At 52.8% G+C, this 27,986-nt stretch overlaps 1 protein-coding gene and 1 long non-coding RNA gene across 5 annotated transcripts in view; both read right to left on the bottom strand.

Annotated features, from left to right (window-relative positions):
* Positions 1-15,452, bottom strand: part of ADAMTS2 (ADAM metallopeptidase with thrombospondin type 1 motif 2) — a 218,163-nt gene extending 202,711 nt beyond the window's left edge. The window contains exons 1-2 of one of the 2 annotated variants that reach the window (XM_032335322.1): positions 15,137-15,452; positions 13,715-14,109 (exon numbers count right to left, since the gene is read on the bottom strand). In XM_032335322.1, the coding sequence (XP_032191213.1) occupies positions 13,715-14,109; positions 15,137-15,275 (534 nt within the window). In that variant the 5' untranslated portion in view covers positions 15,276-15,452. Of the gene's footprint in view, positions 1-13,714; positions 14,110-14,563; positions 14,991-15,136 lie in introns of those variants that run through there. The other variant, XM_032335321.1, reaches the window with a different exon arrangement.
* On the bottom strand, positions 63-8,137 carry LOC116585920. 3 transcript variants are annotated; one of them, XR_004283803.1, is made up of 3 exons: positions 2,622-8,137; positions 2,142-2,233; positions 63-1,153 (listed from the first exon to the last, which is right to left on the bottom strand). It is a non-coding gene; the product is annotated as an uncharacterized LOC116585920 (long non-coding RNA). The 3 variants fall into 3 exon arrangements; XR_004283805.1 differs by having other exon boundaries at positions 2,142-2,236; positions 4,243-8,137; XR_004283804.1 differs by having other exon boundaries at positions 4,243-8,137.
* Positions 15,453-27,986: the final 12,534 nt, after the last annotated feature.

Genomic DNA, 27,986 nt, shown 5'->3' with positions numbered 1-27,986 from the left:
GGCCAACCAGCTTGTTCCCCCTCACCCCCTCACCCCCAAGGAAGGTGGGTGGCCGCTGGGGAAACTGAGGGTCACAGGCCAGCCAAGTGGAGAGTCAGCCCTGAACCTGGTTCTGTCCAGCCTCATACCTCCTGACCCTCAGTGCATGCCCAATGGCTATGCATAAGACTCTCCCTTGTAGCTCTTGAAAAACACAGACCCCCAAGTCCTACCCACATCTGATAAATCAGAATCTCTCAGGCTGGGACCCCCGCACAGATATTGTTCAAAGGTGCCCAAATCCCATGCCCATCTGTGGGGAAAGAGACAGACAACACAATGGAGAACAATTTTATTCTCTACACAACAGGTCACAGATTCCCTCTATGGGAACGAGAGTCTTTCAGGAAAGACCTTCTAGAAACATGTGGGAACTAAGGTACCAGTGGGACCCCAAGGGGGTAGGGGCATGTGGGCAGGAATCAACCACTAAGCAAGAGGGTAAAGCCTTCTATAAGACTCGGGAAAAACTGAAGGTTGGGAGACACACCACTGAGAGAGGGAGAACCCAGCATGTCAGCTGGCAATTTGTCCCCACGTGGGCTTTCTAAGAATTGGTTCCAGCTCTCCTGGAAGCCACCTGCTCGGCTGGGCAGTTCAGCCTCCACCACCTTCCTCAGCAGCATGCCCCAGCCTCTTCCTGGGAGGGGCCCTGACAGCTGGAAATGGAGCTGGCTTGCATTTCAGGGCCAGCAAGTAGGCAACTCAGGGGACCTGCCAGCAGCCCAGAGTTCCAGGTCCTTGGGAAACACAGTCCCTGGGAATTGTCTAACGCCTCTGGCTTTGGGGGTCGGGGGCAGGGAGGGAGGCAGTGGTGTGTGAGGTGTTAGACAAATTTAATCTAGATTTGAGCTCCTGTGCTGATAAAAATAGGACCTCAGAAAACTAGAATTCAGAGGATATTGCCTTCTCACGAAATCCATCTTAGTCCACGAGCAAGCATTATATTTTATTAAGCAGAGAAATGCCAGGGGCGTTCCCATCAGAGCCAGGCGCAGACTCGGATGCACAAAGCTGCTGCTGTTACTTAACATTACTCTGAAGGTTCTAGATGGTGCTGATTGGAAACGAGCCTCCGAAATTATCATCATTTATAGACAGTATAACTGTATACCTAGAAAACCCAGGGGAATGCACAAAGATATATTAGAATTAATGAGTTCTATCAAGCAGCTTGATAAAAGTTAATTATATAAAAATCAATAGCCTTCCTGTACACCAATGATAGATGGAAGTGATTCCATAAACAATAGCAAAAAGGAAAAACAAAATCCTTGAAATGACCCTGATTTAAAATAATGAGTGACCCATATAAAAAAAGTATAATACTTTACCGAATAACATCAAAGCAAAATGAAATCAATTGAAAAATATACCATGTTCCTGGTAAATACTATAAATTATGTCAACTCCTCCTTTAATTGGTTTCTAAGTTTAACTTAATGTCAATCAAACTTGCAAGGGATGTTTTTAACCTGACAAAATAATTCTAAAATTCAATTGAAAGAAATAAACAGAGATGACCAGCCAAGAAAATTTTGCAAAAGAATAACAGTGAAGCGGGAAGTATCCAGCCAGATGTCTCAAAGCAGCACTGTCCAACAGAAATGTAATGAGAACTTCACATGGAGCCACATTTAAGAAAAAAATAAAAAATAAAAAAAAAATAAAACAGGTGAAATCAATTTCAGCAATATATCTTACTTTATCCACTACCTCCAAAACATTATTTCAATCTATACTCGATACTTTTAGATTATCGATGAGATATTTATACACACATATACATTTTACACTAAGACTTTGAATACTGAATATTTTACACTCGGGCACCTCTCACTTAGGACCAGCCACCTTTCAAGTAGTGATAGCATCACCTGGTTCATGGCTACTGCGGTGGATAATGTAACTATAATGCAGCTAATTCTTTAGCTATCACAACTTTAAGGCTCTAATAATAAATACAGTTTAGTGCTGGTAGAGACTTGATCTGTGATATTGGTTAACCCAACATTTCATTTGCAACTGATAGGAGATGGCGTCATCCATTAAAAATACATATATGTTCATATTCACAGCTCTTGAGCTACTTTTTCTCATACCTTCAGAAGCTCTGTCCCAATCAGACTGGCCACTTGGACAAGTCTTGCATGATAGAGAAATACACCTTATTTGCCAAATAAGTCCCAAATCCCTGCTTTCAAAAGAGAAATATCCAGGTTCAGAGACAAATCCTTGAATATGCCACTCACAGACCTAGCAAGGGCTGGTCCTTCTAGGGTGAACCTCCCAATCTCCGTTGCTGCTCTACTTCCTAACATGAGAACTGCCTACCAGCTCAGGCATGGCCTTAAAATCACTTGTAACAAAATAACAACAACAACAACAACAACAATAAAAAAACAAAAACCTGCCTGTCCAGGACTCTAGACCCACATTTTCCACATTTACCACCTCTGAAGTCAGAATGAAATCACTGGGTTTTAATCACCACCAGCAGCCAGCAGCAACCATGTGGTGGCTGGCATTGCCTCGCAAACGCCAACCCAACAATGGCATGTGGCTCATACGCTATCCCTTACCTGAATTGCATGTAGGATCAGCACTTCCTGTGTTGAGATCCCTACTATCCAAAATGTCTTCAAAAAGTCACACCAAGATGGCAAAAAAAAAAATGATGATGCGCGCACAAAAGCACAGAGACAACGGAGTGGATAGCTTTGGCATCAGTGAGGAAACATCCTGGAGGAAGGACTGCAACTCCATGCTTTACCAAAGAGAGGAAGACACCCAGAAAAGAAGGCAGTCACACACTAAGTAAGCCAAGCAAGTGAAAAGGGAGGAAAGGCCCACTGTTTGGAGCAACTGGGGGCAGGGCTGCTGGTGTCTATGCCTCTTAGGACTGTAGTTAGGGTGCCATGGTGCAGTGTAATTGGGAGTGTGTGCCCTATAACTGATGGCATCTCAGATCTGATGAAAGGCATAAACGGTCAGTATCTCCCAAACCCCAGGCCTGGACTAAGTACTTGTTGCACACACACTCTTTCAATGCCCAGCAAGCGTGGACGGGCTCCTCCCCCGCAACTTTGCAAGCAAGGAAAACAAGTTTTATGCATTTCAGCCCTCCTCCAGACTGCCCAGCTACACAGGGCAGAGTGGACTGTGTGACACAGCAGCCTCCATCCACACCAAGTCCGTGCTCTCGTGAAACTTGCGGGGCAAGGAGGAGAGGTGCAGGGCCCGCATAGCCCCTCCGCACTGCCTGGGCTGGGGTTCTGGATGCCGAGTTCCCTCTGCCTCCAAGCAGAAGCTGTGAGCCCCACTCCACAGGCCTAGAGTAGACGTGCAAGGTAATTGAAATTCATGGATGAGCCCGAGGAGCCAGCTCCAGGCTCTGTAATAACTTCTCCATATTAATGGCAGCACCGCAGACCTGGTGGACAGTTGACATTTAATATGAAACATAAGCAGCAGAGCAAGAGGCTCCTACCTGGGCCCTCCCATTTCAGAGCGCATGCCAGTGTGGGAGGAGGGGGCCCAAGGTGGTGCCAGGATTCAGAGGGCTAGGGTCTTCCTCTCCCCTGGGTACCTCTCCCCTGTCTCAGTCCCCTCCCCTGCAGAAAGCCCTTGGCAAGAACACACACGACCATGCTTACACACTCACACTTGAATGCACGTGCTCACCCTACAAATACATGCACACTCACACCAAGGCACGCACTCACACACATGCTCACTCCAATGCACAAACTCACAAGCATAGACACACATTCACACGCAGGTACATACATATTCATGTCACACTCATACAGATAGGCATGCACACACATACCCAAGCACACCTTTCCACATACACACACACACCCATCCCCACACAAAGGTGCACAAACACGCACGTACGTTCCCCCAGGCTGCCCCAGCAGAGGAGGGCAGGGAGGGTAATGAAGGATGTGTCTGCCCACTGGTAGACCGAGGGTCCCAGGAAGGGATCCATAGGCATTTGCCAGTATGGATTTCAGCGACCAGACTGGGGAGGCTCAGGCCGCCACACAGCAAAGCCAGCCTGGATGCTAGGCGGGCACACCAGGCCCCTGGAGGGCGTCCCCATGGCTCGGGGCAGATGAGTTTCTCCAGACTGCTCCCCTTGGCTGTGGCACTCATGGTCCCCACAGCAGGCCTGGGCGACGCTCTGGCCTTCCCTACCTCCCGGCTGACCCCTGGCATCACTCCACACTCCCCAAGTGCTGGGGGCACAGGGGGACCGGCTGCCACGGCTGGCCACGGGACGGTAAGAGCCTGAAGCCAACACGGGAATGGGCGGCGCCGTTACGCGCCACAACCAGCGCCAGACACACACGACGACGCGGTGAAGTCACCGCAGGGTCACAAGGGATGACTCGGGAAGAGGCGGCCTCCCCGGCTCAGGCTCTGAGATCAGTGATCGACTGTGCTGGCCTTCCCTGAGGGGCCGAGCTGGGCTCCGCTCTGCCTGTCCCTAGAGGATTCCGTGCACCGAGGCGACCCCACACCTGGAGAGCCCACAGATCCCAGGAACTCACCAAGCCTCAGTTTCCTCATCTGTGAAAGGGGCACCTTTCACCCTGTGAAAGGTGCTAGTTCACAGGACGAATGCAGGGACTGGGCACATGCCGCAGCAGAGGTAAAGGGCATAGACACTGATTCTCTGGCCGCCTTTTCTTGAGGGGCAGCGCGGTTAGCAGGGCCCTCAGCCTGTAGAAGAGTAACGCGGCCATGACTGACGGTCGCGACCCCGAAGCCCTCTCAGCAGACAATTCTAGGCAGCGGCTGGCGCACGTGACTCGGGCTAGAGCCAGTCAGCGCACAGCATTCCTGGGCCACAGTGATTGGCTATGGGAAAGTCCCGTGATCCAATCCCGCCCAATCAGAGTGAAGCTCAAGACCGTGGCGGGAACCTCCCAAAAATGGCTTCCTTTTCCCACCAAGCTGTGTGTGGGGGTGAGAGGGGTGTGGGGACAGCAGCAACCACTAGTACCCCAGAGAACAGAGTCCCACTGGAGAGGAAAACTGGACGAGCTGGGCTCAAGGGGCACCACTGCACCTCTGAACTACCTACCGAATCCCACGAGTCCTCAGATGCCCTTTTTCACCGTCTTAACCACTTTTGGTGTCGTTCGGTGCTCTTAAATGCTTTCCTAATGTTGCGCAACCATCATCAGACCTCTTGTTTTCTTGTAAAACTTAAACTCTGTAACCATTAACAATAACGCCACATTCCCGTCTTTACCCCAGCGCCTGGCAATCAGCTACTGGCTGCCTGTGATTTTTAACGAGTCCAGGCGGAAGACAGATAAATGAGTCTGGCTTTCAGATCATGGATGCACCTACACCAAACTGAGGGGCCACCACAAGGCAAATGGGGTGGTGGGTCAGGGTCACAGGCTGCTACTCGCCCCCTATAGCACGAACCCCTGACAAGTCCGCCTCCATAGTGGCAGCCACTGATCAGTGCACGTCCCTACCCCGCCCAGGCAGGGAACAGCCTCTGAGATGCTCCTTCCCTTCCACCAAGTCACTCCCAGTGAGATGTGGTGGGGTGGCCAGCCAGAAGGTTGTAGACGTGCTGGAAGCTGAGGCATAGGGTGATGGATGATAAAGTCAGGCTGGGTTCAAGCAAGTTCCCAGCCCCTGCCAGCAGGAACCCCTGGCGCATCTCAGATCCTGCTGCCAGCACACCTCCCAACACTTCCACACTGCCTCTGGTGGCCCTGTCAGGGGTCCTCAGGGCCCATACAGGGTCTTCTCACTGGATGTGATACCAACACACTCAGAAACACGGTTTCTCTGAAGAAACAATGGGGAGCTCAGCAGCAAGGAGCCCACACTCCTGAGGGGCAACACTTTCTCAAGGGAGGTGGGGCTTGGGCTCGCCAGGGTCCCTACATCTCCCTCCTCCAACCCTGTCACCTCACTTGTGTTTGATCCCCATCTGGTCCCTAAGGCACCTGGAGTTGCCCTGGGAGTGTCCCAGAAATGGTTAACTCCAGCCCCCAGTTTCCACCTGGACAAACTGAGGCCAGTGGTGAGAGGATTTACTCAGGGTCCGGAAGATGACTTGCCAGAGCCCAGCCCAACATCTCCTCACTCCCAACCAACACTTCCCCATACAGGAATGGGGAGGTGGGGGAGGGTCTTCCCTCTCTTACTCGGATTGATTTAGACCAAGGGTTTTGAACTCAAGTTTTATGAACCCCAAAGTAGGTGCAGGAAAACCATAAAACCACATGTTATGCACAAGTGCTTTCCTATGGGAAAGGAGGCAGAGTTTTCAACCATTCTCCAAGGGGGTCTTCCCCAGGGAGTGTAGGCATTCTGGGATTGGCAAGAGAGCAGATGAGGAAAGATGGGCCAGCTCTGGGGGCTACACAGGGTCTCGGGAGCAAGTCCCCAACCATTTCCTCCATAGGCTTCTGGCCCCCTCTCCCTGGGAACTCTCATTTCACAGCTCCCTGGTGAGGTCTGCCCAGCCAGAGCGGGGCCCTGCGAACACAGCTGGGTGGGTACACATTACGCATGGTACACGTTACCAAGAAGCACAGGGTGCAACCTGGCATGACAATGCCTAAGATCGCTTCCTGGATGAAATGCCATTTAGCTGAGACCTACGGAGTGAGCCAGGTAAAGACGAAGGTAAAAGAGTGGTCTAGGCAAGGACACAACCTATGCAAAGGTCCTGGGATGAGGGGTGTCCTGTGTTGGGGGAACTAAAAGCTCAGTGTGATGGGGCACAGGCATGAGAAGGACACTCTGACAGATGAAACTGGAGGCCACTGGGCCAGATCATAGTTTGTCCTGAATGCCAGGATGGTAGATTTGGATATTTTTCCGGGTTTGGATTTTTTTTTTTTTTAAGGGCAATAAGAATCACTGAAAGATCTTGAGCAAGGAGTGACATAACTTAATATATGGTTTATGAAAATCAGTGTGGCTGCTGCAAGGAGAAAGAGTTACTGGGGACAGACCAAATAGCAGCAGATCTTCATCACAGGTGCAAAAGACAGGGCTTGGGATCAGGCATTGTGGAGGGATGGGAACATGGATAAAGTCCGGAGACATCTAGGACAGTGGCAGGCTGGATATACGGGTCATGGAGAGGGAGGAGAGGGGTGATCCTGGGATTCCCACCCAAGAAAGAGTGGAATCTAAGAAAGTGGAGACCACTTTCCATTTCAGAAGCACGGAGTCACCAGGGAGGGAGCCCTGGAGGCAGCTGGGCAGGCAAGTCTGGAGCCCATGAAGAGATCTGGACATGGGGACCCAGAGTCCAGATAGAGTGCAGTGGTAACTGTTTTCATCTGCTCGGCACATTCACCTTCCTCTTGCTTTCATGTAAAACATCCATCCATTCCAGGGTTTGGGGATCTGACCCTCACTTTCAATCCTAAACATGAGCAAGAAACTCAGGCCAGGCTTACATCACAACGATTGGTTCAAAGAGGGGCCTGTAACCTAAGTGGGGCCCAACAAAGCCCTCTCCAGGATGCTAGCAGGAACCATCGAGAAAGGAGTGCTCTCCATTTCTGATTGCTACCATGGCAGCAATTTAAGCCAGGAGTTGCCAGTGGTCCCCACATGGGGAAGACCATATTGAGACAGAGAGTAATAGAGCTGAAAGGTAGAGAACATGTGATGAAACAAGCCCTGAACCCCTGGATGCAGCCATGCCTGAACTCATCAGGACCCCAAGAGTCATCGGGCTCATGACATCCCTTGTTTATTTCATTTACTGTAAGCCAGGTCTCTGTCACTTAAACTGAATGAGTCTTAAACAACAAGGAGGAGGGGCAGGAGGAAGGAAAACCGGCTGCAAGTCCCAGGCATCCTCGCCCTCAACCCCACAGACTGAGCCTGCCACACCTGCCCACCCCACCCTAGCACCTGTGCCAGCTGGAGCCCAATGTATGGCCTCAAAAGCAGGATGCTTGTGAGGAAAAATGAAACTCATCGTGGTCCCTTAGGCCAGCAGATGATTTCTCTCTGTAGACCTCAGTGATTCTTAATGACTAAAGACTGGACACAAGCTCCTGGGTGGCTCAGTTTGTTAAGCTTCCGACTCTTTTTTTTTTTTTTTTTTTTTTTAAGATTTTACTTTTTTTATTTGACAGAGATCACAAATAGGCAGTGAAGCAGGCGGCGGGGGTGGGGGAAGAAGGCTCCCTGCTTAGCAGAGAACCTGATGCGGGGCTCAATCCCAGGACCCTGGGATCATGACCTGAGCTGAAGGCAAAGGCTTAACCCACTGAGCCACCCAGGTACCCAAGCTCCTCACTCTTAACTTCAGCTCAGGTCGTGATCTCAGCATGCTGGGATCGAGCCCCACACTGGCTCTGCACTCAGTGTAGAATCTGCTTGGGATTCTCTCTCTCTTTTTCCCTCTACCCCTCCCCACCCCCACTCAAGCTCGCTCCCTCTCTCTCTCAAATAAATAAATGAAATAATAAAAAAAAAAAATACTGGACAGCATAGGTACCTAGTGGAGGGGCCCCAGCCCACAAGGCAGAAACCCTTGGGTCTCTCTGCACCTCAGGCACACCGTGGGAGTTCTGCTTCACAGCATCATGGGGCCTCACATTGAGCCCCCTGGGAAGGGTGTACACTGCCCCCACCCCTCAGACCTCAGGATAGGACCAGACCTCAGAGCTCAGACCCTTCCCACCCCCCATCCCATGATGACTTCCACCCACTAGCCTAGTCATGCCCTATCAGGCTGGAGGGGTCCCCAGAGCTGCCCTGAGGTGGGAGGCAGAGAGGGAGCTGGGTGCTTCAGCTGTACGGGAGTCCCCATTACGATCACCCAGCTACAAAGACTCAGGCAACCCCTCAAGAACTGCAGGCTAGAGCAGGTCAGCAGTGTATCAGCAAGCCACTCAGCCACCAGGCCTGCTCCCAGACTCAGAAGGGCTCCAGGAGTCAAAATAGGGAAGGTAAAAAATGTTTTACAGAAGTGCATTTCTTCATTTTTATTCTTTCTGTTGGCATGCCAAAAAAACAAAACAAAACCAACAATAAAATGTAGTGCGCATGATCTTGGAATCATGCACTGGGTGGAAGACATGCATTCAAATACCAACAGCAAAGCTTGAAGCAAGCTGTCAGCATTTGGAGACTCAGTTGATTCATCTGTAGAATGGGGATAATATCAAGCACAGGCCATAGGACATCGTGAGGACTGAACAAGGAGATGCAGGCATAAGGCACTCAGCAGGCAGTCTGGCACATAATAGCAAACTATGACTTACTATTTACTATTATTACAATAGGCTTCTGCTTGGGTTATAAAAAATAAGCTTTTATTTATTTGTGAGAGAGAGAGAGTGAGTGCATGGATGGGGGGAGGGGCGGAGGCAGAGGGAGAAGCAGACTCCCCTGCTGAGCAGGGAGCCCAACACGGGGCTAGATCCCAGGACCCTGAGATCATGACCTGAGCCGAAGGCAGACTCTTACTGACTGAGCCACCCAGGCGCCCCCCTCACTGGATTTTTAATGAGCATATGTGAATAATATGAAATTAACACATGCAAGAACCCTTCATTAAGCATAATTTTCTCATGCATCATGAAAAAACAAACCTTAACCTCTCCTCATGAATGTTATGAATGACTTCTGTCTAGTGGCTATAAAACAAACAAACAAACAAAAAACCTGGAAACTCTGCGTTTGCCAGACTCTGGGAATAAAGTGCACAGCATGTCTTACAAAGCATGTCTTCAAGTGGAATTTCTTAAGTCTGCACCTCTACCTGACTCCAGAGCAATCTACATCTTGGCAGATTCAGGATCACCATCTCATAGTAACTGAGGGGACAGCACCTCTTCCGCTCTCCATTTCTGGGGGTCTGCAAATCCCATGTCCTGCTCCTCACAGAAGCACCAGAGCCCAGGCTGGCCGGAGTGATAACCAGGTCTCAGCGAAATTATTCAGAAAACGATACCCCTAGACGCAGAATAGAAGGACCACACTTGAGAACAAAGCCAACCCAAAAGAAGACAGAGGCAAGAGATGGGATGTGTCCTAATGACCTAAAGGGAGCACCTGGAATCAGTCATGCCTGAAGACTTACCATTAGGAGAGCTATTGTTTAAACCCATTTAAGCAGTCTGTCACTTGTAACTGAAAGGATCCTGACAGATACTGAGAAATAAGATTCCCCTTGACTAGAAGACTGCTGTCCAAAGATTTTATTTATTTATTTTTTGAGAGAGAATGCACGTACAAGCTCCTGGGACCCTGTTCCATGGATTTTCTACACAACTTCAGGAAGACACATTCTGCAAAAAAGGGGTTCCACAGTCCCCTCTGTGTGGGAAATGACAGGTTACTCAGAGTGCGAGAGCTTTCTTTATTACAGAAATTCCCAGAGACTGCGATGGGCCCCCTGAATTGCCCAAGCTGAGTGCAAAGTGCAGCATCCCCCACACCTGTTGTCCACTGAAACCCGTCTGCAAGGAACAACTAGTGGAAGAATGTGCAGAACTCTCTTGCAGAAACAGGGCTGTTGATGGGGCGCCTGGGTGGCTCAGTGCATTAGCGTCTGCCTTCAGCTCGGGTCATGACCCCAGGGTCCTGGGGTTAAGCCCCGCATCAGGCTCCCTGCTCAGCAGGGAGTCTGCTTCTCTCTCTCCCTTTGCTACCTCTCTCCCCCTGCTCATATACTCTCTCTCTCTCTCACTCTCTGTCAAATAAATAAATAAATAAACAAAATCTTTAGAAATGGGGCTGTTGAGCCTTGCTTCTCAAAGGGCGGCCTGAGGACCAGGACGCTTATTAGAAATGCAGAACTTGCATTTCTGGGTGGCTCAGAAGGTTAAGCATCCAACTCTTGATTTCAGCTCAGGTCATGATCTCAGGGTGTTGAGTACAAGCCCCAGATCTTGAGATCCACACCCAGTGAGGAATCTGCTTAAGAGTGTCTCTCTCTCTCTCTCTTTCTCCCTCTGCCATTCCCTGCCCTCACACATGCTCTTTCAGAGAGACATACAGACAGAAAGAGAAAGAGAGAAGGAAAGAAAGGAAAGGAAAGGAGGGAAAAGAAAAGGAAGGAAGGAAGGCAGAACTTTAGGCCCCACCCTAGATGTGCTGAACCAGAACTTGCATTTTAACAAGATCCCTGGGGATGTGCACACATGCTACAGCAAGACATACCTGCTTTCGTGAGTTTTGCTATCTCTGAAGGAAGAATAAATGCTACAGAGGCCGGGGGCCTATGTGGCATGGTGGTTAAGGGCCTGAGTTGCTAGGAGAATGAGATGCATTTATTCACGTAAGGCCTATTGGGAGGAGTGCACAGATTTTGCACATCTCAGTGCCTTCTACCCAGCCCAACTTGGGAGCCCTGTGGCACATAGGGCTGGAGGGAACCAGGCTGGATTCCAGCAGGCATGGTGGTCTTGGGCAAGTTGCTCGACCTCCCAGAGCCTCATCTGAGCATGTGCAAACCAGGGATGAGGATCCCTCCCCTGCATGATAGCTATGGGGACCACAGCTCTGCACCATGTATAGAGCCCCAGATCTATCAGTGATACACAGAAAGACTCAAAGGGTTAAGGAATTAATTAGTATAAAATGAGAAGAGACACACCAAAACAAAAGGAAGGAAGGAGGGACAGAAGAGAGAAAGGAGGGAAGGAAGGAAGGAAGGAAGAGGGAGGAAGGAAGAGTACAGAATTAATATTGATGCCCCAATGTCTCCAGGCCCTTTTTCCTTGACAGCATTCAAGACCCCTCAGGCACGCCCCAGCACATCTTCCAACTCTCGTCTTCTTTCCAGCTGCCTTGCAGGACCCTGTGCAGGTGTGTGGCCAGTCCTCATGACATCTCACCATGCCTGTCCCGACCAGGCCAACGCACACCCAGTACCTGCACACGTGTTCTTCCCTCCACTACGGTTGCCAACCTGCCCCTTGACCTGCTGCCAGCTCATTCTCCAAATAGCCCCCAGGAGTCTGCGGTCAAAGCCCAAGCCAGAGCTGCCCCTCAGCCCATCAGTGGTCCCCAGCTCCAGGTGGGCACTGGGCCAGCCACACCCCTGACCCGCACAGTGGACAGATGGCACTAAGAGGTTCTGGCTAAACAAATGAATCACCAAATGACAGATGAAAGAATGATACAGAGACAAAGCATCCCATAAAATTCTCTCCATCAGGAATCTCTCAGTCCACAGGAGCTGACCCACCTACAGACTGCATCTGAGTCAGATCCCCCAAACCCTGGAGTTCCCAGCACCAATTTATTTAGGAAATTCACCTACAGCATGAAATGAGACACACCTATGAGGCCCCGGATGGCCTCAGAGACAATGGCCATATAAAAGGCTGCACCACAATAACCCAACTCCTCCAAGGACATTTATAGCTGTTTGCAATACGCCTGGGTTCTAACTCAATCCAGCCAAAGGCAGTGATTTTCCGAAGCAACAAGTGACATTTCTTATGTCTCCATAAAAAGAACACCAGTGGTTGTGGGGCTCTGGTGGGACTGCAGACTCTGCAGGCAGCAGCAGGACTAGCCTGAGGACAGGGGCCTCGGGGGCCAGCAGGGCCGGGAGAGCGGCCACTCGCCCGCACAGCAGTGCTCTGAGCAGCAATTAGAGCAGAACCCACGGTGGGTGGCTTCAGATGTCTGGCCAGGCCCGGCCAGCCTGACCACCACACCCCCAATCCAAAATAGAAGACTGCAGTGGTTTCTGCCACGTGCCAGGCCCCGGGGCGGCCGGACAAAGCACCGCCAATGTCAGCCGCCTCCCTGAGCATCGATCCAGGCTTCCTCTGAGGCCGCACTCATGCCAAGCTGTGGTCCCTCTGGGCCCCTGGAAACAAGAAAACGTCCCAGGGCTCAAGGCACACTGGGTGGCCCAACCAGTCCCAGGAGGGGACTCAGCCTCTCTCCTTGTCCTTCAGAGGCTGCCCGTGGGCACCAGAGCCTGCATTTCCAAATGCTCCCCTTGGCTCAAAATAGAGAGAGAAAACCGACTTTTCAAATTACCAGCTGGAGTTCAACAGGAAACCACAGCAGAAAAATCAGTGGCTCCCGGTCAGCCAGGGGGCAGACGGATAACTGGGCATTTCAGCACCAAAGCCTGCCTGCTCCCTGGACTGCCACCACCTGCACACACAGAAACAAGAAGACAGACTTCCAGCACGTGTGCCCCCCCCAACACATATCACATATGTTAAGATGCCCATGGACACACACTGAACAGATACCCAGACACCCAAAGGAGCAGAAACCCACAGATACACACATGTATAAGACACACAATGGCACATCCACATATCTGCATGGGTTCCCAGATCCGAGCACACACCAACATTCCAGAACACGCATGCAAATGCATACACTCCCAGAGTCGTACACACTGGTGACCACAGGAAGACCTGTGCCCCGCGGGCATCAGGGAGACGGCACTCTGCTACTTGGCAGAGCTTTGGAGAACACCACCCGCTGCCTAAGTCACTCCTCTGGGTCAGTTGAAATAACTTGCCTTTGTGCCAACCCCTTCCTTCTGTGCGGGGTGCTGCCTGCACGCTGGGGTGCAAAGGAGATCCTCAGTGCAGGCCTTGGAGTCACGGGGAACCAGCTCCCAAGTGCCAGGCAAGGGCAGTGGGCAGAAAGGAGCGAGAGAGAAGTGAGTACTCACCAGCCCGTCGCAGTTACTGAGCGCCACGGAGGAGGCTTCAGCCAGACCCGCCACGTCTCCGACGTAGAGACAGGTCCCAAGCAGGGGCTCCACGCGGGTGGCACCCGACTCGCTTTGCCACTCCACGGTGGCTCCGGGCGCCACGAGGCGGGCGTTGGGCCGCAGCCGCAGGTGCAGGTCTCGACCGAAGACCGTGACGTTGTAGAAGAGGCGGCCGCCAGGGTCCTCCTGGTTGTCTCCAGGTAAGCCCGGGGTCTGGACAGGGGCTGCCCTGCGGGCCCGTACCCCAGCCTGGGCCGACGCCGCTGACACCACGTGGGACACCAAGCGGCCCTGGGCGTCAGTGCGCACCGGCACCGCCAGGATGCGCTCCGCTCCGTGTCCCAGGGGCCCGCCTGCAACGGGAAGGGGCGTTAGACCCGCCAAGATCTCGGAGCCCGGGGGACCTGCCGCCAAGCCCCGCAGCCCCCCAGCCCTCCCCCATCCACCACCACTGCGAAAGAAAGGGCATTCTGCCAGGCAACCCCCAGAAACTAGCCTTCACCTCCCCGGCCTTCTTCCGACTGGGAAGGGGCGTTAACGGAGCCACCATTCCGGAACCCCGCAGCTCCCAGGCGGTCCCCCTCTGGGACCCAGTCAGCCAAGCGCTCTGCCCCCTGTCCCGTTCCGTTTTGAAGCTCGAGAGCTCCTCACAGTTCCCCTGGGGACAGCCCCATCAGAGCGCCCCCAGCCCTTGAACCTACCGTCCTTGGCAGGACGTGGGGCTGCTCCGAAACCATTGCCGGTTGGCCCCTTACCGTGCGCCTCGCCTCAACCCCTTCGCGGCCCCCGCCGCCCGGGCGCCCTCACCGCTAGCCTCCGGAGCGGCGAGGACTCGGCTCCCCTGGGCACGCGCGGCCTGTCCTCCGTGTCCAGCTCTCGGTTGGACCGATGCCTGCCCCCTCCCCGCGCGCCCGAGGACAGGGAGGGGTGGAGCAGGGTCCCTCGGGTGCTCAGGGATTCCCCCCAACCCCGGGCGCCGCATCAGTCCTCAGGGCCAAGGCGGCGCGCTCAGCACCCGGCTCCTCCCGAGCGTCCCCGGACTCGAGCCCCGGCGCCGCCTCGCCCTGGCTCCCCAGGACCCGCTGGGGCTAGCGCCGCGCTCTCGGCCGCGAGGCTTTCCCGGCCCTCCATCTCCTTGCTCCGCGTCCCGGGAGCCGCGAACGCTCCGAGGTTCGCCTCCGGCCGGAGGCGCTCCGGTGCGCCGCGGGGCGCCCCCTGCGCGACCAACCCAGCCCCGAAGTTGGCCAACTTGGCCCCGGGCGGGGCGCGCGGAGTTTGCCCAAGTCGGGCTGGACAACGCCTGGGGAGGGGGCGGCGGAGCACGCGGGGCGGGGCCCGGCCGACGGGGGTCGTGGGGCGTGGGGACCCGGCTGCACCTACCTGGGGGGTCGGCGGCGGCTGCAAGCCGGGCGTCCGCGGGCGGCGGCGGCAGCAGGAGCGGCGGCAGCAGCAGCAGCAGCAGCAGCAGCAGCAGCGCGGGGCAGAGCAGGCGGCAAGCGGCTCCCGCCGGCGGATCCATGGCAGCCGGACCGCAGCCGGGGCCCCGCACTCGCTGCCGGCGCGAAAGTTCCCCGCGCGCCGCCCAGCCCACATCTGGGGGCAGCTGGAGCCGCCCGCAGCTGCAGCACCGCAGGGCGCGGGGCGGAGGAGGCGAGGCGCGGAGAGGAGGGCGGGGGAGCGCGGAGGGGAGGCGGGGAGAGGAAAGGAGCGAGCGAGAGAGCGAGGCGGGAGGGAGGGGAAGGCGAGCGAGGGGGAGGGCGGGGACGGCGGGCGCCTCAGCCTGCGGTGACCCGGCGCTTCTTGGCGCGGCGGCCGCCGCCGCCTGCTCCCCTCCTCGCGCCGCCGCCGCCGCGGTTCCGGCTCGCAGCGAAGCAGAGACACCCCGAGGCGGCGGCAGAGTAGCGCCATGGGCCGGACTGGGGGTGCCCCGCCGCCGGCCACCGTCGGGCGCGCCACGCGCCCTGGCGGCGCACAACCTCGAACGAGCGGCGCCCGCCTGAGCATCCCCACCCAGAGAGTCCGTGGGGCGCCCGGGTTCCACCCGTCAGGCTAGGGGCGCAAAGAGCTGCCTCACCCTCTCTTGGGCGCCCTGGGGCAGGACGGGGCAGGAGAATGGGACCGGGTTGGGGAGGCCTGAGATGGAAACTCCAGAGTCTGAAAGACGCTTTTATGGGAGGAAGCATGCACTGCAGGGACTATCCCAAATATCAACTTTTACCCTTCCAGAAAGATGCAAGCTTCCTTAGTCCCCAGTTCCTCTCTGCCTGAAGTTCCTGTCCCCTCCAACTACCTCCCCATCCCTCTGTTACAGTCTCTGAATACAGGATCCTCCACCCGGACGAGAGCCCTCCCTCCCAGAGCTCAGTCAGGTTGCTGCCCTCACCTGCCCCGGCCCAGCCCCAGGAGCCTCTGGGCCTTTGCACTCCTAGGCCTGCCTAAAATAGCCTCTCTGCACTCCACCCACCTTTTCCGACTCTGCATCCAAGGCTTTCCTCTCCATCCTGGAGCAAGTTTGCTGTCAAAGCCCATCCAGGGATGGAATCCCTCCTCTCCAGCACAGTCTTCCCACTGCCAGGAGTCACAGCCCTACCAAGCCTGCTGTACCCCAGCACAGTGACCTTCCCTCCCCAGGTCCCACTTGGAAACTCCTCCTAGGCATGTGTCTGTCCAGAACATCTCTGCTGTGTGTTTTCAGACTTCCCTGGATGGTGGAGACCTGTCCTTTTGGATTTTCTCATTCACCCTGCCCCAGGCCTATGTGGCCAAGGGCTTTGGGGTTGGCCTTGGTCAGGCAGGGTCTGATGACTCAGGCATCTCCCTCCCTGCCGGCCAGGAGGTCCCAGTCTTATGGGGAAACACATGACTTGCACAACCCGCTCTAGCTGTGATTTTGCATCCCCGGGTCCATCATCTGCAGGACCCGGGTGTAAGGGCTCTCAGCTTGATGGCCATCTTCACTTGGAACCTTTCCTCTGTGTCACCTGAGGGTGCCCGATACAGGATCCAGCCCTGGGCCTAACGAATGTTTCTTGTCAACGCTAAAAATAGTGAAATTTCACATAAGAATTTAGATTTCGGATTTTTCTTGAGAAATTGGAAAGTGTGGCCACCCTTGGCCTGCATTTCTGCTTGTCTACCATGAAATGGGGCCCATGCCTTACAGTTCCCTATAGGTCTTCTTCCCCCACCCCCAAGCAGGCATCCACTTTCACGACCTCCAACAATATAGCTGGCTCCAGAGAAAGTGGACGGTGATCAGCATATGGGAAGAGAGATGACTTCAGAGCCACGCATCCCAGAGGACTTCCTGTAAGAAGTGGCACAGGTTGAATCCTGAAGGGTGCATAAGCCAGGTAGCCCAGAGCTGGGTTTAGCTGCTGTCTCGTAACCCGGGACACTCAGCCACTCATTCCTCCTGTGGTTGTCTGTGTTTTCATCCTCCTCTAAAGATAAGTAAGACCCAATCAGCAGCCTCGCCTACATCAAGGGTCATGTTCTACCGTCTCACTAGCCTCTCTGCCAGCTTTATGATCATTACCATAATGCTCCTACCACCACTGCTGTTCTTTGTACAGTACTTAATCACCACCTTACGTTTTTAAAGGATACTTCAAATCACCACCGTAAATGGAAAGGCCAACATCTCACCATAATTCAAAGACGCTGCCAAAAATAAATAAAATGAAAACAACAACGAAAAAAATGTTGCATATTTGACATACTACTGCCTGCAAAAAGGCACCAAGGCTGAGGCCCAAGTGCTGGGAACGTGTGAGACAGACTGACAGAAGCAGAGACCTTTTCTCTGATGCCAGCAGAAAGAGGAGAGCAGAGTTGGGAAGGGCTGGCTCTCTCACTTTGCCAACTGGCCTTTTCAGACAGGGCCACATAACTAAATTATCTTGCACACCCTGGCATTCCAGCTGTAGGATACTTCTTGGAAAGAGGGTTTTATCTCCCTGGTGTTCTCTGGAATAAGACCAGGGAAGCTGTTGTTGCCCACATCACCCCCGGCCTCCTGGGGCTCCCCTCCAGGCACAAGTGGAAGGCAGATCACAATCTTTGACTCACGCATCCTTGAATCCCCACCATGAGATCCCAGAAGACCAAGCAGGAGAATCAGGCACACATGCATTTCGATTTACTGTTGAGTCCCTCATGTAGGGGGCCCTTGTTGACTTGTCCCAGATCCCTGATCACCTGTCCTCAGCTCAAAAAAGAAAAAGTTGGGGGGGGGCACCTCCTACATCATCAAATTCCCATGGTTTCAGATCTCTCCTCTTCTTCTTCTACCCCTGGTGCTTGAGTCTCCCTCTGGTGCTCTCTCCTCCTCCTTCAGGTGAGAAGTAGGACACAGAAATCCTTCATGGTTCTCTGCTCAAATAATCTGTCCAGATTGCAAAGGCACAAACTAAGGACCACAGGGTCAACTCACCCCTGGATTAGTACATGTCACGTGGGTCTATTTTTAGTTGGACTTGAATGTCTTAGATCTGGTTTGCTTGACACCATCCCCACCACTCCCACTGTCCTACACCTCCTCGTGACTGTTACCAGCCTGGTCCCTGAAGGGCTGGGGTGGCAACCATGACCTAGAGCAGCCCCGTGTTGTAGGAGGGTCAATTCAGGGTGACGGCAAGGTCAATTCAGGGTGATGTCGGGCCCTCCAACCCCTGAAAATCTTCCCAAGGATGTGAGATACAGAAAGAGAGGAGGAACTTTCCTGGTCACCTCAGGGGTCACAAGTCATTGCCCGTGTCTCAGGACAGGGACGTTAAAAAAGGAGAAGGTCTTCCTGTCTGCCTGGCCCACCTCTTGATGAGAGGGGGTGTCCTGCCTTGTTCTGAAGATCTGGGGGCAGGGCTCTGAGCCATACAGACTTCATCAGAACCATTTCTGTCCCCTGGTGGCCACACAGAAACTAGAAATTCTTCTGCCCTTTGACGAGGTCACCATCGTTGGCAGGCCTTGGCCGCGCTGCAGGCAACAAGCAGATGGAGGTAATAAGGAGATGGAGTTTTCACTGTCCTTCTTCCCAAAGAGCAAGCTCCCAGGGGGTGGGGGCAGGGACCTAGACTCTTCTGGTTTCTGGTGCAGGGGTACCTGTGTGCAGTGCATAACAAGCCAGGAGGTCTTCGTGACCTTGTCAAGGGGCCTCTGAAGACTGCTACTCTGTCCCCCTCCACTTTGGCCCCGTCCGATGCACGGGCAGAATTCTGACCATGAGTGGCCTGGGTAAGCAGTATGTCAGGGGAATGCTGATGGAACAGAACGTGGAGGCCGGGTAGCCTTTGGGGAGTGTGCTTCTTGTTTCTTGAGCATGCACACGAGCGCGCGTGTGCGCACACACACACACACACACCCTGATGGGGAGCCACGTCAGGCAAATGAGGAAACAAGGGCAACAATGTTTTTCATTGTCACATCCCACTCAGAGGTGTCCCACCACCACTGGGATCTGTTCTGCCTGTAAGGGAAAGAAAAAGTGCTTACAGTGCGAAGGCTCTGGGATCCAGGCTCAATCAACACTTCTAAATGGAGACACAGCTGGAGACTCAGACTCAATCTAACGCAATAATGACCCAGGGGGAAAAAATAAAAGCTTGGTGCCTCCTTGTGAGTGCCAACTTGCATGTATGCTCCACTGGCAGAGAGGCAGCAAGGACCAAGAATTTTCAAAGCAGTGTCTGGGTGGGCCAGGCGGTGATGTCCTCAGCCCACTGGGATCAGAGTCTAGACCGTTGGGTCCTGCTCTCCCAACTGAGAAAGGCCTCTGGGTCCCTTAAGAGGCCCCGGGCTAGAGGTAACACTGCCTGCTTCAAACGTAAGGAAATGCATGATCTCGGGCCACATGCGGGAGTCCTGTCCTCTCCCAGAAGGATGGCTAAGTCTCCTCGGGTCTTTGGGCCAAGGCCAAGGCTGGATGTCCAGTCACATGCCATGGCTGAACCAGCTGCTGATGGAGGGCAGAAGGTATTCCTAGGACAAGCCTGGATCAGCCATCTGGGGCAGTATGCATGTTAGAGGTCAGCCCCAATGCCCCCCTCCCCTGCACCTTGCTTGCCTGTATTTCCAAATGAAGGCATGGCACAGTCCCAGGCTCAACCCTGCATGGTGAAAGAAGTCATTCTTCCTGTGACTTTATGTCCCATTCCCAGACGACACCATCTGTAGAGCATAGAGAATTAATGTCTTCACATATAAATCCTGCCCATAACTTGTAAAGGGCACAGTCCTATGGGGTTTTGTGTTCTGATGCTTTGTGAGACTAACTGGGCATTTCCTCCCTTACAATCCAGGGAGCATCAGTCAGTGGCCCTAGCCAATTGCTGGACCCCAGGATCCCTGGCCTCCTAGGCTGATAGGCCACACTCCCCTTGGGTCAAATTTCTTCTATCCTGTTTGCCTGAACCTGCTCCGTTCCCTGCATCTAGAATGTGGGCATCAAAAAGGCCAAAGCTTCCGGCTTGGGCTGGCGGTGGGGCAAACCATGGGATTCTAAGGCCGAGCCCTCCATGGGAAGAAATTCTAGATGCAGGACTGAAGACCTTTGCAACCACCGCAGACTTCCTGGGGACACCTCTGCTCCTCCAGAAGGTCCCAGGAGGCCTGGCTTCCACCCAAGACCCCATCCCTGGTAGGAAGGTCCTTCTTGGCTGGCTCCCTCCCAGCAGCTCCAGATGGTCCCTCCACCTTGGCAGAAACACTGAGATCAGACCCAAAGTCCCCAGGCCACCTGAAATGGGGCTCAAGGAGACTCCCTACGAAATAGCATCCCCTTCTTCTGGCGGTCCTGCTAAAAGAGAACAAAGCCATACATATTGCCTGTATCCTTGGGATGGTATTTGAAAGTGTTTGGTTTTGGTGAGATAATCATCCCTGTGCCCAGCTGCTCCCACAGGCTCTGTGGGTCTGGCTCAAGGCAGCCACTCGGGAGAAGTCTTCACACTGTCCCCGACCCCTCTGGCTGGTCCCCAGGGCCGGTCCTGATGGATGTCACCCAGCCTCCGCACACATGACCCTTGCTCATCTATGTCTCCAGTCCCTTCCCACCCGGGAAGTCTCACTCTTCCCTGCGTGTTTAAGAGTGGGCACACCAAACTCCCCAGCCAGGTTCATTTGGCCCTTTCAATGTGGTAACCCCCAGCGTCTTCATCAGTGTGTCTCAGATCCCCCGCTACTCACAGCCCCATCTCCACCCCATCCCCGCCCCTGCTCTGGTCATTATTGGCTCACATCTGGTATCTCCACTCCCACCAGGGACCCCATATCAAAAGGGTCACCAGCTCCTTCTACCCTCTCATTAGCTCTGGGATCTGCCCCCTCCCAGGGCCATACAGAGCTCGAAGCCTGGCACCTCCTCATTTTCAATGCAGGGTCAACAATAAGGCTGAAAAGTTCCTTAGAATAATGAGGCAAACCTCCTAATAAGGGAGGTCCCCTTCTCCACCCTGTCACTATTGCTGGCTAGGTATCCCAAGTCACCAACATCAAAGATTTCAACTCCTTGAGATCGCCCTGGGGACCGTCAGCCACTTTCTGGTCTTGTGACCTTAGGAAATTTATGTAACCTCCCCATGCCTCAGTTTCCTAAACTAATCCAAAGCAGAGTGAGCCCTCCATACCTCAGCTGGCATTGCTTTCTATCCTTCCCTGTACCCAGCTGAACACATGGTACGGTATTGAACTCTAGACACAAAACTGTGCTCATGGGAAACTTTTCAGAGTATTCTGACCACATGCTTTTTTCATGTCATTGCTGACTTCAGACCAAAATCCTGGCTGTACAGCAAGACATGGGGAGCTGGGATGCCAGAGTTGCTTTTGGTCTAATAAAAAACCTTGCCAAAGACTTGCAAGGACATACCATGATTGACAAAACACAGCTTGGTATGTAGTAGGTGCTCAGTAAATATTTGTGAATGCATAAACAAAGTAAGATAATTTACAAAGGTCAGTGCAATGAAGAAAATAAAGAGGCATGGGATATAAAATACATGGGACAAGGAAGCGGAAGGTGGGGGAAGGTTTTGGTTAACAGCTGATCAGAGAGGAGTCACAGGGAATGGGCAATCTAAGCAATGAGCATCCGAAGCAGAGAGACCAGCACAAGCAAAGGCCCTGAGGCAGAAAGGAGATTTCTCTGCTCCAGGGAAAGCAAAGCAGCAAAGCCCAAGTTAGTAAAAAAAAGAAAGAGAAGGAAGGGAGGAAGTGAGAAAGGGAACATGGGAATAAGAGATGAAGCAGAGCCTTGCAGGTCTCAGGCAGGAGGTGACATTTTGTTCTAAGTAGATGATTTAAACAAGAAAACGAAGAAAAATCATGTTCATCTAGAAACACTCTGGGAACTGGGAGCACTCACCAGGACAGTGGGCAGGGGCTTCCCAGCCCCCTTATCAGGAAAAGGATCACACATGTCCAAGCCCCATGACTAACCCCATATGCCCTGGTCAGAGATGACTGGCTGGGCTGGGCGCCACCATTTTTTTCTTCCCACTGGAGTGGACAGATGACGATTCAGGGGTCAGTGTGACACCAGGGCTTCTCTGCTGGTGAATTAGCAAAGCTTTGTCTCCCTCAATCATCATGACATCCTACAAGGTGGAACTACAAAATTCCCACTTTCAGAAGAAGAAGCTAAAGCTCCAGGATGGTATTTCCCAGCGAAACGGAGCTGGTGGGACCTCACGGACTCCCACCAGACCCAGACTCACTTTCCACAAGAGCACTCCTCTGAGCCCCCTGGCCTCCTGGAGTTTGAACCTGAGCATGCTTCCTACAAATTCCACTCTTTGCCTCAAGTAGCCATCTTTAGCTGTGGCTTATAAGCTCAAGAACCCTGAAGTATGAGGCATACGGGACTGCTCACAGGTAGCCAATAGAATTTTGTGTTTTAACTGGAAGTATTTGTTGAAATTTTTAAAAATCAAAAGATTTCCCATGAAAATAGACATTTATGGCTTCTTGTAGGTGGGGGTGTGGGTGGGAGCGGGGAGGAGCACATCTGGCCACGCTGGGCCCACTGGGCCATGGGGCAGTCACAAGTCGGAGCAGAGTGGGGCACAGCCTTCAGATGCTTTCCCCACCCTCACTGTCCCCAGCTTCAAAGAGCAGAGTGGGGCACAGCCTTCAGATGGGGAGAGTTGTCCCCGATGATGTGTGAGGCCCTGGCAGCTGGGATGAGAGGACCAGCTCTCCAGCACACCCAGCCTCTATCCCCACCGCTCCCCTGCTCCTCTACTATCTCACAATGGGTCCTCCACCATAGCCTCCTATTGCTGGAACTTTCCAAGATGCTCCTTTTCATTGCCCCCCCCCCACCATGGTACCAGCGGCCCCCTTGCTGCTCTCACAGAGATCACCCCTGCCCCCTGCTGAGGATGCACAGGACCCTCCAGCTGGGAGTCTGAAAGCAGAGGCTGCTGGGAGGGGGTGAGAGGTGGAGGGGATGTGGGCGTGCAGGGGTGGGGTGTTGCCATAGGAGGACTGCCATGTCTGGGGCCTTGCCAACAAGTTTATATGGGTGGAAAGCATGAAGCGAATTCAGGACACCTGACAGGCAACTGTCCCAGAAGCTGGGAGGCGAGACCGTTCGCTAGCACACACGTGTGTAAGCGCACACACATGCGCATGCTGGCCCCTGTGCGCTGACAGGCATGCAGACGCACACTGTCCCCCAGCCCACGAGTGCCCACAGACTCAGTATCACACTCCAGAGCCCAGGCCCTGCCCTGGCCTCCCTAATTGCATTTCTGAAAATGAGAAAGAGGAAATCTAATGACTCTCAGGCAGCAGCTGCTCCCCCACGGCAATTTCCCATCTCCTTCCTGCGCGACCACAGCAACAGGCCAGCCCGAGTTTTCAGGCAAGCCCCAGACTCCTTAGCAACCTCGGTGGCAGATCAGCTCGAAGCTAGTCCCTGACCTTGGCCAGCCTGTGGACTCCGAATGTTCTTGCCTGCTCTGGCTGCAAAGGCTGTAGACAGAAGCTGCTGGCTCTCCTGAGCATTGAGGATGGTGGGAGCCCCTGGGCTGCTTGCTGGGGCTACTGAGGCCCCCCAGTGGGCCTTCTGTTCTCAAGGTCCTGCACAAAGCATGAGACCTCAGGCTTTCCTTATCATTACTGAACCCAAGGGCCCTGCCCCATGCCTCTGAGCATCCTCAAACCCAGTGCTCAGGGCTGGGCAGAGAATGCCTTCTCTGTAAGTCTGTGCTATGGTATCTGTCCTCCTGACCCGTTCTGCAGGCCCTCTGACAGGGAGCCCCTCCTCCAGCACACTTCATACACTCACCACCCTTATTCCACACAGCATCCCAGAGCCCAGACAGAAGGTCACTGTTGGCCATAATGCTGTTTTCATTTTCAAGCAGCCACATTGTATTTTCAGCCACCCTATTAAACCTGAGGTCCACTGAGACCCTCTGATCTTTTTTTACAAACACAGGAAAGCCTTCCCCTCATCCCTGGGTGCTGGCGATGAGCAGTCTGAACTCGATCACAGGTGTCTTTGGTTTCCTTTTACTGGCTCTCCCCTGTAACACAAGGTGGTGCAGACCTGAGCAACAGCACAGTCGCAGGGCTGGGTGGCTCTAAGGATGACTGAGCCCCAGTCTGAGGGACCGAGGCCCTACTTTCCTGAATCCTCCCAGGGCAGGAGACTGACCTGAGAATTGCAGAGCCAGGGGCGTCATGGGCAACCCTTCATCCCTCAGAGTGGCAAGCAATGAAGGGCAATGTGGCACAAGGTGCAGCTAAGACCCTCGGAGCACAAGAATTTCCTGTCACGTGGCACCAGGCAAACAGATGCCTCTAAAAAGCCAGACCTCCTCTCACCAGACGTGGATCTGGGCCTCACTTGACCCTGGGCTTCCACCTTGCTGGACCCTGGACCTTGACCCCTGGACCCATGGGCCACCTGCAGCCCTTCAGCAACCTGCCCCCCGTTGAGGACGGGGGGGGTGGGTGGGAGAACTTCAGTGTTACTAGCCAGCTTAAGCCTCGCCCTCCCCTCTGGAGGAGGCTGAGGCTCCTAAGGAAGTGCGTTCTGCAGAAGCCCTACTCCACCAGCAAGCTGTCACCCTGGAGGAAAAAATAAAACCCTCCCAGCCTCACTTATAACAAACTCGGTCTGTTGTGCAACTTTGCAGTACAGAATGTGCGTGTGCCCAATCTCCCGGCTGTTGCATAATTTTCCAGCTGTTTTCAGGACTATTTCATTCTTCGTCTGGCGTATTTCACAAGCCATATATAAAAAATTAGATACATGTAAATATAAAGTTAAGCATATGTGTGCAACAGAGCGACAAGTGTAAAGGAGGGGAAGGAGGTGGGGGCCAGGACTTAGGAAAAAGGCAGATGAAACAAGTGTAAACATTTTGAATGCCACCTTCTCGAAGTCTGGGAGAGTAGGAGAACTTGGACTCAATTTAAATTTAAAGCGAGACATTTGTCCAGTAAAATCTATTTCAACATGGTAGCATTTGATTTCCCTCTTCGCTGGTGGTTATTTTGTTTTATTTTGGGGAGGTTTAGGCTTGTTGTTTTTTTAAAAAATAATAATAATAAGATCTCTAAAGCCCCACTGTTTTTGTAAGAGAAGTTCTGTGGGCATCTTCTCGCCAACTATTTCTTAACACAATAACCCGAGATGGCCTCGTAAGAGGCAGAAAGGCAGCAAGATGACAAATCCCCTCCAGGACCTCGTCCTCAGTGCAGGACCATTCACAGAGAGAAGTCTACACTTCCTTCTCACGGCAATCCTCAGTTGTCCCTTGTGCACCACCCCACCGGGGGTCTGTGGGTTCCAGGTCAAATAGGAGGACCCTCTCCTCCTGCAACCAGCATCTGCCCAGAATGGCGCCTGTGACAACTGAGCAGAGGGACCCACGGGCCTGCTGGTCCACAGCGGAGGCCACAAGTGAGAGGCTTGTAGGCAGAATCCTGCCCACAGGCACATTTGGCTGGGACAGCACAGTGACTTTCTTTTAAAAGTGAATTGGGTATATAGCTACAAAAGATTCTGTAGATTCTGGGAACGCCTGGGTGGCTCCATCGTTTAAGCGTCTGCCTTCAGCCCAGGTCTCGATACCGGGGTCCTGGATTGAGCCCCGCATCAGGCTCCCTGCTCAGTGGGGGGCCTGCTTCTCCCCCTCCCTCTCAGTCTGTCCCTCCCACTGCTTGTGCTCTCTCTCTCTCTGTCAAATAAATAAAATCTTTAATAAAAAATAAAGAAGGAAAGAAAAGAAATGTAGATCTGGTCTCCTTTGGATCAAATAAAATACTCTAGGGGCACTGGCAAGGCAGTGCCTAGCAAGGCAGCTGCTAGGGGAAGCCTGCCTCATGGAGGAGGCCAGAAGTTTCTAGAATGGTAAGGACGAATACACATACAATGTTTCTGAGACCTGGGATCCAAGCCAGCACACCATCCCTTCCACCCATATTCCCTGGGCTAAGCAAGACACATAGCCCAGCTTACAGGAATGGGCTAAACATCCTCTCCATCCTGGGGAGGGAAGCCACAGAGGTACCCAGCAGAACATATGGGTACAGGGACCTGTCCTGGGTTGTATGATATTTCCCCCTAAAATGCACATCTGCCCAGAACCTTGGAAAGGGACCTTATTTGGGAATCGGGTCTTCACAGAGGTGATTAATTAAGATGAGGTCATACTGACTTAGAGTGGGTCTCTAATCCAATGTGAATGGTGTCCTCGTAAGAAGGGAAGTGGAGACATGGAGACAGAAAGGCATGGAGAGCATCATGTGATGACAGGCAGATACCACAGTGATGTCTACAAGCCAGGAAACTGAGAAATCCCTGGGGTGTCTGACACCCGCCATGAAGCCAGGAGAGGGACATGAAATAGATTCTCAGAAAAGACACTAACCTAGCAGATACCTTGATTTTAGATTTCTGGCCTGAAGAACTACAAGACAGTATGTTTCTCCTGTTTTGTGCCATCCAGATTTGTGGTAATTTATCATGGCGGCCCTAGGAAACAACTACAGGTTGGGTAGGAAATTGGGAACAATGCTATAATATAACAGACTCCCCTCACGAACACAATTTTTTCAAGGCTCTCCCACTTGCAAAATAGACTCTCTCCCTGCCAAGACAAAACTTGGTCTTGACCTCAAGCTTGAAGTCTTGGTCTCAAGCTTGAAGTCCAGAATCCCATGTTCTAAGTCAGACCTGGAGGTGAGCAACTCTCCCTCCAGAGACCTGTGGGACAAAAGGAGAAACCATCTCTGATCCTCCCCACCTCCACCCCCTGTTACATGCAGAGTAGGGACAGGATCACCCAACAAACACTCCCATTCAAAAAGGACAGGAGGCCCCAAACAATCACTGACCCAGAGCAGCTCTGAAGACCGACTGGAAAAACATTACCAGGAACTCTACCCTGGGTTAGGCAATGTGCTGTAATTAGGCCCCAGGTCCACTCGTTGGGGCTAGATCCCCTGTCCTTTTTCATCAGTGGCTCTTGCCTCTCTTCTCTGGGAAATCCTTCCTTCTCTGTTATTCTCTTTGGTAACTTCTGAGAAGGACAGTGGAAAATATGCCTTTTGTGGCAGCTGGAGATTTTCTCATCCAATGTCTTGCTCATAAAAAATTAGTAGCCCAAGATTTTTTTTTTAACCTTCTTGAATAGTCTTTGTCTTTTTTCCTCCAGATTGGTGGGCTTTTGCCAATGCAGTTCTCTCAAAACAGTTATGGGCTTCCTACATATTTCATTGCATGGGCTAAAAGCCATATTCACAATTTAATTCAAGACATGTCCCTCTCTGTACTTAATGACAGTTTTTGTGGGTAGCTCTGTCTGCTGTAGAACCATTCCATTGATTTTTCTAATAACTACTAGGCACCATTTAATTCTTCCACATGCCTTCACAGGGGTAGAAAGCTATGTATCTGCTTCATTCTGTACCCCCAAGCTATATCCTTTTTTTATAGATACATTTTTAAAGACTTTATTTTTTTTTAAGATTTTATTTATTTATTTGACAGACAGAGATCACAAGTAGGCAGAGAGGCAGGCAGAGAGAGAGGAGGAAGCAGACTCCCTGCTGAGCAGAGAGCCCGACGTGGGGCTCAATCCCAGGACACTGGGATCATGACCTGAGCTGAAGGCAGAGGCTTTATCCCACTAAGCCACCCAGGTGCCCTGTCCCAAGCTATATCTTAACAGCAATGCTCTTGATTTGACTTTTCTCTGAGGCTGTCTCTTAC

The sequence above is a fragment of the Mustela erminea genome, chromosome 3 (genome assembly GCF_009829155.1).
Source record: "Mustela erminea isolate mMusErm1 chromosome 3, mMusErm1.Pri, whole genome shotgun sequence".
Lineage (NCBI taxonomy): Eukaryota > Metazoa > Chordata > Mammalia > Carnivora > Mustelidae > Mustela > Mustela erminea.
This window is presented reverse-complemented; position numbering and strand designations above follow the sequence as displayed.